Genomic DNA, 13,263 nt, shown 5'->3' on the forward strand with positions numbered 1-13,263 from the left:
TCTTCATCCAAAATCCCAGTCTCTCCTTGTTTCTTGAACTTCCCCTCCCCCATTTCATCATCAGCTCTTTCCAATTTGAATTATAGCTTTCTGCTTGTGCTATGTACAGGAGCCTTAAATGTGTTGCTCTGAAATACCCTTTCAGCTTGGGTAATACCAAACCGCCTTGTTCTATTTGAAGAATCAGCTTATCCCACTTGACGCTTGCCAACTTCCCCTTCCAGATAAAATCCTACAGCTCTTTATTAATTGCTAACCACAACTTCTCCTCTGGTTGATAAAAATATGCCTGACCAGTGTATAAGACTAAAGGGACTAAAACATTTTATGCATCTTACTATCAATATCCATATAACAGAGCTTCCATTTTCTCAGTTTTTGTATTATCTTTTTAGACTCTTCCCACATATCTTTAAGCTGCCACACCACCATCATTTTTAATTAATACTCCTAAATATTTTTAATTAATACTCCTAAATACTTCATTTTATCATGTCCTCATAAATATGGATATTGTTGAACCAGTTTGTATGTGGGTATATAATTTACCGCTATTGTTTTTGTTTTTTCTTCATTAATTTTTTATCCCAAAAAGGTTTGAAACTGTCTCAATGTATTTCACAACACTGTAATGTCTCTTTTCTGGTTTTGTCAGGTATAAAATAATGTCATCTGCAAACAGAGACAGCTTTTCTTGACTATCATACCAATTATATCCTTGACTTTCTGAGTCCCTTATTTTCTTTGCCAGTGGTTCTAAATACAATGCAAATAACAAAAGGGAATAGAGGACACTCCTACCTGGTTCTCTGCTCAAGCAGAGATCATCACAGAGGACCCCGCCACTTTAATTTTTTTGCCTGCAATCCCTCATATATCCTCCAACTTAACCTTATAATTTTATCAGAGAATGCACATGCTTCCCATTGCTCTGTCATATGCTTTCTCTGATTCAAGATCCACCAGCAACAGTGGTAATTTCTTAAATTCTGCCTCCCGCTGGATCATCACTGTTCTGTTTATGTTATCAAATGTTTGCCTCCCCTTAACAAAACCACACTGATCCATATCTATCAATGTTGGGATACCTTTTGTCATTCTATTAGCCATTATGCTTACTGTCTAATTCTACCTCTCATTTTCTACCTCTTTGCAACCACACATGAATCAGACATACAATCCTAACTTCGTATTCGATTGTACACCATCTGTTTACTTTTGTAGAATTAATCTTCATTAATCTGCTAGACATTAGTTTTGTCATTGTTTTAGTTTTAACTTCTTTATACATACAAATCGTCTCTGTATTTAAAATTTGTATGTAGAGCTTTTTTGTACCTCCTATATGTGGGGCTTTTCCTCCCGGGCCTCTATTGAAAATGGGTCTCTGACTCAGTGGACCTTCCCGGTCAACAAATTTCAATCAATCAATCAATCAATAAATAAATAAATAATGAAAGACAAACATGGCAATCGTGGTTAAGTATTGAAATGAGCCTTTATGAAGCTGAATCTGAATCTGATGGATCTTTATCTTATTTAGGTATTATAGCTACCACCCTCTTTCTTCCAGGATTGCTGGTATTTGTCCTCCTCTTAGAATACTGTTGAACAAAACCTTCCAGATCTTTATTAGTTTTTTCCCTCCTAGCTTCCAAACATCCACAGGAATAGCATCTATTCCTGGGGACCTTCCAGTAGATTGGTTGCGCATCACTGTTTTTATCTCATCTCCTCCTATCCTAACTGCTAGTAATTGTACCTGTTCTACCTCTAACCTTGGCATATTTCATTTTTCCATAAACATATCCATTTGTACCTTTTCTTGATTTCCATTATTTCTCTGCTTTATACAGACTTTCATAGAATTTCTGAAATATTTCAAGTACTTCGACAGGACCTTTGTTATGTTCCTTGTTATAGGCTCCCTAAGGTTGGTGACAGCCCTTTCTACTTTCTGTTCTCTGAGTTGTTGTGCTAAAAGTTTTTGTGCTCTGGAGTTCTTATAAAAAAACAGTTGCTTAACAGCAGTCTTTCTAAACTCAGGCATATTATCTAGGTAATCCATTATTTTCTGTTTAGCATTCTGCAGTTGCTCCTCTTCTTGTTCTGTGAGATTCCCCTTATTTTGCAATACTTTAACATTTGTCAGTTCCTCTACATAATTCTAGTTATTTCTTAACCATATCTCCCTTTCATTTCCACCCGATTTTTAAACTCCACTTTAATTTTATTCTACTCCTTAGCTATATTTCAGAAGAAATTTCTATCTTCTTGAATAGCTCCTGAATAATTTCCACTACTCATTCCTTAAATTCCTCTCTTTTCAACAAATAAATGGGAAAGGACCAGTGTCTCGCTTTTCTTTCATTACTCTGTTTTTATTTTAGTTATTATTGGCCCATGATCTGAAATGGTTATTGGGTGCATATCAAGACCTTTACGTAAATGCATACATTCCTGAACAATGTAAATGTTGTCTAGCCTAGCCCATGTTTTGTATCTTAGGGAATAATATGTAAATCTACTCTGAACTCCTACTACTGAATTCACATCTTCCATGCCAAATATTTCATAAATTTATTTAAAAATCTTCTCTCCTTTGTTATATTTTGACTTTTGAGACCCCAGGCACATCTTCACTTTTGCAAATCAAATTCCATTCCCCACCTACAAGTAATATTCCTTGCTAAAAGTTGATTTTTTTCTCCCTGAATTTTAAGCTCCATTATTGCAGTTTTACATGCCAGTGTAATCCTCCTCCATTGCCAGTAGCCCTTTAGTATTACAAATCTACCATTGTTATCTTTTTATCCTCTTCTACTACTATTGAAGTACTCCTTTCTTTCTTTGCCCCAGGTATGTCACTGAATAACCATTCTGAAAACCTTTCTATCAAATTCACATGTTCAGTTCTTTACAACTGTGCCTCTGCAGCAAAGCTATTTGCACTCTATATTTTTTAATACCGTTTATAGTTCACTACTCTTTCTTTTTTGCATTTATCTGTGAGACCATAAACTTTTAAAGACATTACTGAAGGCATCATATTCTTGGGATATTACTCCCACCTTTTAAAGCTAACAGCTTTTTATTAAATGTTTACTTTCAGCTTTTGCGTTACATGCACATACTGTTTGGCAGGTTAATCTTTTACACAGTTGTTTCTTGCCATCTCCATTGAGCCTATGTCACACATCTTACAGAACTTTTTATTTTATTGAAAATCATTAAACAAAAACACACACACACACAAATGCCCACTAAAACCTATTAACTTAATAATAACACACAAAACTATGTACAGCTTCAAATACTGACGTTTTCCCCTCCTAATAGGAACAACTGTTACAAACTGACAGACACACACACACACTCGAGCTAAACTAAAAGAAAGGTTATCCATGCTAACATGCACAGTACAGCCTAAGTACTGTCTGGTTTTGTCTTACCTTTATAGCTCTCCCTGCTGGGAAAACACTTGAATGTTTTTTTAGAAAACATCTTCTTCAAGCCATTTCTCTATCAGATTGTCTGCTTGAGACATGAGAACCAGGGAAAAACATTCTGAAGACAGCTGGGTTCAACAGTTTGAATCCCATGCCTGCTTTTTGAAACTTACTCCTCTTTTGTCTGGTGTACAATGAGTAGTCATTCTCCACAAACACTCTGCTTTCTCACACTTTTAGTCGTTGACCTTCTGCCCTATCAATTAACAATTCCTGTTGTGTTGTAGAATACAAGTCCATTTGCTTATTTGTGCTTTCATAAGTCTGCTCCTTTCAGCTTCTTGGGTACAGCAAAAAATATCAGGTTTTCCCTATATGCTCTGTCCTCTAATTCTCCTATTTTTTTGAAACATCTCTTCTTGTGCAGTCTCATTCAGCCAGCTTTTTCCTCATTTTGACCTCTGAGTTTTGTAGTTTTACTACGTTATCTGAATACCTGTTTAAAGCTTCTTCCATCTTTTTCCAGCTTTTTATTGTTTGAGTTAATACACTCCATCAGTGTTTCATTTATATTAGTCAGGTCTGTGTGCAGTTGCCTTATACTTTCTTATAAGCTACTGGAAGTCATGTCTGGAGCTTGCACTGCTTTTTGCTGAACAGCTTATAGTACTTTTCCCAGTTACTGTTTTTTTCAGCACCTTTTGTAGCTGATTTTCCATCAGGTCCCCTGTATTTCTTTTTTCCTGGGATCCAGAGAGTGCACTTACTACACAGTTACTGAAATTTACCAATAAATCTAGGTTCACTGGCTTTCTCTGCTAAGTTTCTGTTTTCACACTGGGAGAACTAGAATTAAGCTGTTACTCACTCTTCGTAAGTCAAAACTTCACCAGTCTTAACATATCAATGCCAACTGTTCTCTTATGCTTTTAGTTCCTCTACTGACATCCTTCTCATGCTCTACACCTTCCTATTACTTCTGGCACTGCTCCAAACCTTCTTCTACCTTTTCTCTATTGTCTTTGTCTTGTATTTGTATTCTCCTCTTGGTCATCTGTACAAGAATACTGCAAACCTTGTTAAAAAAACATTTTCTTTTGGTGGTATACTGACCCTGGAGTCCTCTTAGTCATCTGTGCAACGCTAATGTAAATTGTTTTGAATATCCTCACCTTTAAGTGGTACTGTGGGTATGGAGTTCTAAAATCTAATGGAAAGGCAGGAGGACAGAATGGAATCTAAAACCTGTAGCTGTCCTGTTGCCTTAGTTGCTGATTTCTTACACAGCCCAAGCTTCTTAACTTCTACTATCCTTTTAAACTGGTTCACTGAAGACCGCTGGAAAACTGACACACGCTAATTAACCTGAAATTTGTAAATATCACTGAAATATCCCACATAACACTTTGCTGTCCTGCAACCCACAATAGTAAATATAAGCAAAGGAAAAATGCTGTGAGATACACTTACCAGAAGGCTTCACCGTCACTGCCTTCCACACAGCTCTAAATATTTAACCTGAAGTCTGAACAGTTTACGTTCTACAAAGCCTAAGCTGCTCAGCAAATTCACTTATTTATGAACAATTCTACATTCACAGCTATAAAACATGTCAATTCCCATAATACCACAGATTTTATTTTAATGAAATTAAAAAGAAAATTAAACACTCACCATCAAAACTAATACTTGCAACTTTGGTATATTTACTTTCTGTTGCTTTTAAAGTAATAGGCTTGAAGTCTACTGTTACAGCTTCATTAGGTGGTGTGGGTCTAATACTCTGTAACAAAATAAAAACACTGTAAATTAAAATCCATTACAAGAGCAATTTAGCAAAACAGTCTACAGGAAGAAAACAAAAGGTACTCACTGTAATTGGTACATCTTTTGTTCCTGAATTCAGTAGATGAAGATTTAAAATTTTTGGAACATCTAGGAAAAAGAAAAGGTATTAAATTCATGTTTCAGTTTGCAAAAATGATCATATCACTTAAACCTATATAATTCACCATTTAATGGCAAGCAAATATTAGTATCTGTACCATAACTGATAATTATTATTCCTTTCATTCAGTATTGTTTGGTTGGTTTAATTTTTTGAAAAACAGCAGACATTATACATAATTCAAAAAGCCAGTCAGATGGCTAAATACAAGGGAAAAAGGGTTACAGTAGGCATTTGATTACCCCGGCCAGAAAAAAGTCAAATTATAATGAATAAATATATCCTGCAATGCATTTGTAATTTATATGCATGAGCAAGCACTGTGAATGCACTGTCAAGTTAACAGCTGCAACCAGTCAGCATATGCGATCCACCGCTGCAAAGTAGGAATTGCACATTGCAGTGGTACATTCTTCACTACGTAATATTCAAACCAATATGCACATGGCTTAATTTTAGTACATATATGTGAGCCCTGCATATTCACTACATGTCTACAGACATACTATGTTGCTAGAAACATGCTGCATACCCTACATAATCATGAGAGGTTGTGATATGTTGACTTGTATCCAACTGATTACTTTCATTTCCTAGGGATCGTGCATTAACAACAGTTAAGCTTAATTAACAGTTTAGTAGTATAAACCTGACTACCCAAGCACTAAGTGCAAATAAATGAAATAAGTTTCCTAACACATCCTTATACACGTCAACCAATGATTAATGATGGTCCAATTTTTAAATGGGCATGCATATGGACCACAAAGAGTTTAAAGAAAAAAAAACACTATACTACCAGAGACAGCCTTAGTAATGCTGCTTTCTCTGACAATGGTGCATATTACATGGAGAAAGGTACCAATAAAATGCTAACACATGACACACCTGGCACAACTGTTGACTTCCTCTAGAACATAGCATGCAGCTCTGGAGGCAGCACCAGAGGGCACTATTTGTGCAGATAGCAGTTACCAAGCTGGAAAGCAAGAATGGGGTCATGAAGGATTTTGAAAGTGCAACAGCACTAGGTTCATACACAATGTAGGAAAGAATGAAAGAAAAAATCTGAGAGATGCTGTATAAAGGGCTGTGTCATCAGCAGACAGGACAGTGGCACAGAAGTGAGCTGAAAGGAATGAAAGGGTGAAGCAGCATGGCATAGATGTCAAATGCAGCCTAGATTTAACATCATAGGTTTCATAGGTAGGTACTAGGCTATCTGCCCGAGGGCATTTATAAGCCTAGCCAGAGTGTGTCGGCTTTCGCCGCCCCACTGATTATCTGATCCTCTGTCAAGCAGAGCCAATGAAGTGATCCCAGGGGTGTATTTTCTGTTACCCATCCGCTCGTCAAGGTTTCTCTTGAAGAGTGCTAGTGAGGGGCTCTGCATAATGTAGTTTGAAATTTTGTTCCAAAGCATGGGGAGTCTCTGTGACAGGAATCTATCCCTCCAGCATGTTCCATTTATTGTTGTGGTGAGGTTTAGCTCACTAGACCGTGTGGCTTGCGGTGACTTGGATTTCTTTAGGTGGAGCATGTCCATCAATTCGGAGCTGGACATGGCTTTGTAAGTCAGGCAGAGATCACCTATGACTAAGCAATATGCCACTGAGTACAGCCGGAGTTTTCAGTCGGGCTGCATAGGACATATGTTTGAGGCCAGTAATCCTCTTGGTGAGGTACTTTTGTGATCTCTCCAGCTGTTGGAAGTGTCTTGTGAGGTACATCCCAAATGGGGCATTGTACTCTATGACGGGTCTCATGAGTGATGAGTAGAGGGGCACTATAACCTCTTTATTTCTAGATGCAAACCCTTTAGTAAATAGATGGGCCACATTGAAGGATTTCCTAACTACTTTGGCAATATGATTGTCAAAGGAGAGATTACTATCTACCTGGGTCCCCAGATTTCTCATTACCTCTTCTGTATTAAGGGGGCTGCCACCTATGTGGTAATTCGTGGGTGTTTTGTTTTTCGCAAATGGGATGACTATGCATTTTTTTTGCATTTAGCTTGAGGCCATGACTTAGACACCAGGTGCCCGTCTCAGTAACGCCCTTTTGGAGGATGTCTGTTGTCAGCCGGTCAGTCAATTATGGCTCCCAGTTTGCAGTCATCGGTGAACTTGGTTAGCCATAGTCCTCATGTGTTTGCCTCTACTTCTGAGAAGTATATGCTGAACAGTAGGGGTCCCAGGACCGAGCCTTGCGGGACTCCACTTGTGACTGGTTTACAGTTGGACCTGGAGCCCACTATTCTTACTGTGTGAGTTCTGTCTGTAAGCCAGTTGGCAACCCATCTCATGACGTAGGGGTTTAAGCTCAGGCTGGTGAGTTTTTCTGTAATACCCAAGTGGGGAATGGTGTCAAAAGCCTTGGCGAGGTCAAGGTAGGCTGTGTGAACAACCTTTCCCTCGTCTATGGCCTTGGTGACCGTCTTGAAGAAGTGAACCAGGTTTAGTAGGCATGATCTGCCCTTAACAAAGCCGAACTGGGTCAGGTCAAGTGTTTGGAGGTTCCAAATGTCTTTGTTACTGAGTTCCATGATGATGCGCTCCATAGCCTTGAGACCAGGCTAGTCAGGCTTATGGGGTGATAGTTACCAGGGTCAGTTGTGGCCCCCTCCTTTGTGGAATGGAATAACCGTTGCTGTGCACCATTCTATGGGCACGTAGCCTGTGGAGAGGCTGAGGTTGAACAGTGTGCTTAGGTGGAGGGGTTAGTTCGTGCAAGACGCAGCCTGGGACACCATCTGGCCCCATTGACGCTGTGTTTTTGGCTTTTGAAAGGGCTGTTTTCACCTCTGCGTCTGTGACTTCCGGGACAGTACACTTTTCCGGTATTGTTGTGGGCCCTTTTGGAGGTGAGAGGGGGGTGAAGTTTGCACTGAATCTATCTACCAGGATGTTGGCAATATCAGTAGGTTCAGTATATTTTGTGCTATTTTGCACTAGTTCAGTGCATATCTGTGAGTTGCCACTTAGATTCTTAACATAGCTAAAGAAGGCTTTGTGGTTAACGTTTGAATCCTTGGCCATTTTTTTTTTTCGAAGTTAGCCTTGGATGATTTTATGAGGGACCTTAGTTTCTTACAGATACTGATCAGTAATGTCTTTTCTTCTTGGGATTTGCTTTTTTTCCTGAACTAGTTTCCTCCTTCTATTGTATAGCCTGTTTATGGCAGGGGTACACCAGACTGCTTAGGAGTGAGTCTTGGTTTTGATAGGGATGGCATGATCCATGCATCCTTATAGGTGCTCACAGAGTGCATTCGTAAAGGTTTCTGCATCTTGGGCAGGGTTATCCTTTAGCGTGAGGGCTGTGAAACTTACCACCTCTGTCTTAAGTAAAATGAAGTTTGCTTTAGAAAAGTTTTTTTACTGTGGTTTCTTTAGCTGGGGGTGGTGGTGGGGTGCAGACATCCAGAGTGATTAGTTTATGGACTGATCTAACCAGTGATGGGTTGACCTCCAGTGTGGAACATGTGTCATCCATGTTGGTGATGACCAGGTCCAATATGTTTTCACTTCTGCAGAGGAGTTTACCAGCTGATTCAAGGCGTTTGAGTTGATGAATTCCAGACGCGCTGGGCCTGGGAGTTTGTATTCAAGTAGTTTTACCAGCTAATGGTAGGGTACTTGAAACTGCCCAATATCAGGGTGTTCAGTAGGACCTTCATGTTTTCTAGTGTCTCCAGAAAGGAGTAGTAGTGATCGTGGGGCATGGAGGGTGATCTGTAGCAGGCCACAATTTGCAATGCAGATTTGCCACATGATAGTTGCACATGGATGATCTCAGAGGTATCATGCTGCGCCACTGACCTGGAAATGTAGGTATCCTTGATGAATATGGATACACCCCCTCCTTTTGTGTTTCAGTCCGTGTTCTGTGCCCAAAACGTGTGATATGAGTTGTAGCCCGGTAGTACTGGGGTGCTCTCTGGAGCCTTAAACCAGGTTTCAGTTTCAGCACAGATGTCAACTTTCTCCATACTGAGGAGTGCTTCAACCGCGTGCATTTTGAGATTTAAACTCCTGGCATTGAGTAGCATAATCCTCAGTTATTTGTTAATTGTGCCGTTTACGAAGGTGGGTTTGATTTTTGAGCATTGCCTAAAAAAAGGCACTATGGGGGCAACAAGAGCCTTGGCTAGTATTCGAAAGCCTAGGGCTGACAGGTGCAAGCAGTCTCTTGCGAAGCAACGTGGCTTGTCGAGCATGTCATCCTTGACTGACAGACACTGGATCCCCTTTGAAGGACACCAGAAGGTTAGCCAATTTTGAAATTGATAATTTCTTCTTTATACTGAGGTATCATTCTTGGTAAGGGCAGGATGCTACTCAGGGTCAGGGTCATACCAGCCTGGGCTACCTGATCAGAGAGCTCTTCCATGCCTCTTTCATGTAGTCCAGGGAGGTACGTCTCAGGTCATTCACATCAACATGAATAATGACAGCGTCATATTTGTACTTGTTCTGGAGTGACCTGAGTGCTTGTGTTATGTGGCGGAAGCCAAACACACTCTGGCTAGGCTTATAAATGCCCTATGGCAGATAGCCTAGTATGAACCTATGAACCTAATACAAGTGTAAAAAATAAGTACAGCTTTACATACCTTGTGTCCGTAGTGTACCAAAATCCAACATTTCTATTGATGAATAAATTCCTGGTGCTAGAAAAAAAAGCATGTTAAAGGTTATATTCTTCCATGACTTCTCTATACTTAATGAAATCACTTGTTCAAGTTAAATTTTATTAGCACATTTGCAGTTAAACAGGAGTAAAATAAAAGTATAAAATATAAAGAACACAAATGTATAAAAGAGAAATAACACAAAAACATAAACAAGGAACAGTAAGTATAATAATATCCACAAAAATAAGAATAAATTGATAAACAGAATTATCATCTGCAGTTAAAATGTAATATGAGCAGGATGTGTGAACATGTGTGGTTAACCTCCCATACCATCATGAACTAGTATTTGTGTGTGAGCCTTTCAATGGTAGCTAAAAGGGGACAGATCATCAGAAGCAGCTCAGAGTACAGTGATCTTCCCCTTGCTCTCTCCCACAGATGAAAGCCCTCTGTCACCTTATTACGATGGATTTCTTTTACTGCACACTACTCATTTATTTTCTTCCCAGATCTACCTGTGTGTGTGTGTTTTTATTATTATTAGTATTAGATGTACTCTAAGGCTCCTTTGGTTTCTTTTTGTGTTTAAGTGGGGTCTCCGCCAACTCTTATTTTTTTGTTCAGAGCATTCATCTAAGTACACCATTCTGTTTTGGGAAACCTGCACACTACTCAGACATTTATTTTCTTCCCAGACCTACCTGTGTATATGTGTGTGTTTTATTATTATTGCTATTAGATGTACCCTAATGCTCCTTTGGTTTCCTTTTGTGCTTACGTAGGGTTTCCGCCACCTCTTATTCTTTTATTCAGAGATTTCATCTAACCATAACATCTTGTTTTGGGAAACCTGGAGTACCTTTTGTGATGACCTTTCACAAATTTGTCAAGAGCTATTATGCACAGAATACTCTACAGTAAACTAGACAGCAGTCAGATTGACTTTCATTTACAAGACAGACCACTCAATATACTTTTTCAAACCAGTCATTACGCATTAAGCATGGATCCATCTAACAACTCACACTGCTAGCAGTGATTAAAAGGCAGATAAATGTACTCTTCCTGTACATGCCTTCTGCTAAGTAACTGCTCCCCAAGGGTACCAACAATGAAACAGTGCAAAACCTCACCTTTCTCTTGGAACAAAGTTGTTCAGTTTCATGATCATCACTTCTTGTTTACTTCTGCTAACTCCAGTTTGAAACAGGATGTCTAGTGCTGGCAGCCTGCTTACTCCTACTATGCAGTGACAGAGAATGCAGGCAATTGTACACACAGTATACAGTGTGCAATGGTAAATTCACACTGACTATCACATGCCCAAAAGGCGTGAGGGATTTTTTTTCCAACAATGGAGGACATCAAGAGTACATGAAGGAATTTCAGAAGCAGGCCATCTTTCTCACTCTTTATAAAAGCCCGATTTTAGGCATTTTATAATCTAAATAACAGGATGAACAAATTTATTAGCAATGTCATGATTAATAGACAAATATGAAATCTAAAAAACACATTAATGCCCCTGAAAGGATTTAAACAGACCATCTTCTGAAGCAGCATCATATTTGCAAACCGGAGTCTGGAAAGGTAGCAGATTCCAAAGGAAAGGACACAGTAAGCAATGGGCTACCCTACTAGATGTCTCAGTATAGACATCTAGGATGGTTAGCCATAGCTCACTCGACAAGTTGAAATATCAAATCAAGGTAGAGAATTGCCACAGGGCTCACGTTGTGTAGGGCATAGTAAGCCAAGTAACAAACCTAGAAACACTCCTAGCAGTGACTGCACAGACTAAGTAATTTATAACTTGAATGAGATACCTCTGTCAGCAACCTGACTGCTAAGCTCTGCTCCTATTCAGTCATACAAGGACCCCATCAAAGGGCCTGAGGTAAGCAAACAATACCTAACAGGGCTGGCATTATCAGGGAATTAACACACACTCAGACTGTTGTGAGACCCAACAGTGCAGGCAGAGGCCCTTAACACCCCTCGAAGAGTGTTAATTCTCTGATAACACCCACCCTGAAGGGCATTATTATGCTTGGAGAATGAGAAAGTTGTTAAACTGTTTTATTTTTATTTTTTTACAATTTACTTTTTTTTCACATTTTTGATGCAAATAGTTTATCTAATATGTCAAACTTGCTGTGGAATATGTAATTGTTGTTAGAATTATTTTACATCCAAAATATATGTCATGTAAGTTACTTCATGTCTAAACACACAAATTCAAGCAGCCAGTCTACTCACATGGAAACACACACACACACACACACACACACACACACACACACACACACACGCACACACACGCACACGCACACACACACACACACACACACACACACACACACGCACACACACACACACACACACACACACACACACACATATCCCAGCAGCTACGCCCCTTTACTAAATATACCTCAGATGTCTTAATGTGATCAAATGAGCATAAAAAAATACAAGGCTTTGCAAACTCCCATGACTTTTAACTGTCCCAGATTGTGCTGTAAAGTTGAGCTCTGTCCCTCTCAGTATGCTTAATTTGCTGGTAAACTGCTAAGGATTAAAGTCATTCAATAATGCCAGGCATTAGAATTTCATACTTCTTATTACTGTTCTGAATGAATGTCTGCTGCAGTCAAATGAAGTCAATATGTCCTCTCTCTCTCACACACACAAGCACAGACACATACTATTTCCATTTTTTTGGTGTAAAAAAAAAGTACTGGCCATCTGCTATTTTGTTCTGTCAGAGCTTCATGGCACCTTAATAGAATGCCATGAACCAATGGATTTTTTTTAACCAGGCATTAACTGTACATTAACACCCAGTATGTTACTGTGCATTAGGAGAGTGAAGATGCACAGTTCGCTCATTCTATAAATGGCAATAAATTAGTGCATGTGTGACCATGCCTGAGCTTGGATCAACATCAAGTCCAAAACTGAAATTAAATACTTCATCTGGACTATATTCTTAAAATGAAAGTGCCTTGACAACAGCTGAGACATGATCTTTTATTATCAGTTTCATCAAAGATTACCTCCAGATCATGAACATAAGCCACAAATTCCAGTCTATTCCCCCTGTAAGTTATAATGGGGAAATAAGAGGAATATGTGATGAAAAAGAAGTTATGTCCTCGCCATAACATTCCATCTGAGTAGTTGTACTTCATTTGTCTTCAACCTTTGGGTATTCGGATCCG

At 39.1% G+C, this 13,263-nt stretch overlaps 1 protein-coding gene across 2 annotated transcripts in view; it reads right to left on the reverse strand.

The window, feature by feature from the left end:
* TMEM131 (transmembrane protein 131) overlaps positions 1-13,263 on the reverse strand; it is a 3,850,119-nt gene that overhangs the window by 1,343,128 nt on the left and 2,493,728 nt on the right. For both annotated transcript variants that reach the window (XM_044072169.1, XM_044072168.1), the window contains exons 10-12: positions 10,016-10,072; positions 5,323-5,384; positions 5,124-5,232 (exon numbers count right to left, since the gene is read on the reverse strand). In XM_044072169.1, coding sequence (XP_043928104.1) covers positions 5,124-5,232; positions 5,323-5,384; positions 10,016-10,072 — 228 coding nt within the window. The remainder of the gene's footprint in view (positions 1-5,123; positions 5,233-5,322; positions 5,385-10,015; positions 10,073-13,263) is intronic.

This window comes from Protopterus annectens, chromosome 5.part0 (assembly GCF_019279795.1).
Source record: "Protopterus annectens isolate FY-2018-M chromosome 5.part0, PAN1.0, whole genome shotgun sequence".
Taxonomy (NCBI): Eukaryota; Metazoa; Chordata; order Ceratodontiformes; family Protopteridae; genus Protopterus; species Protopterus annectens.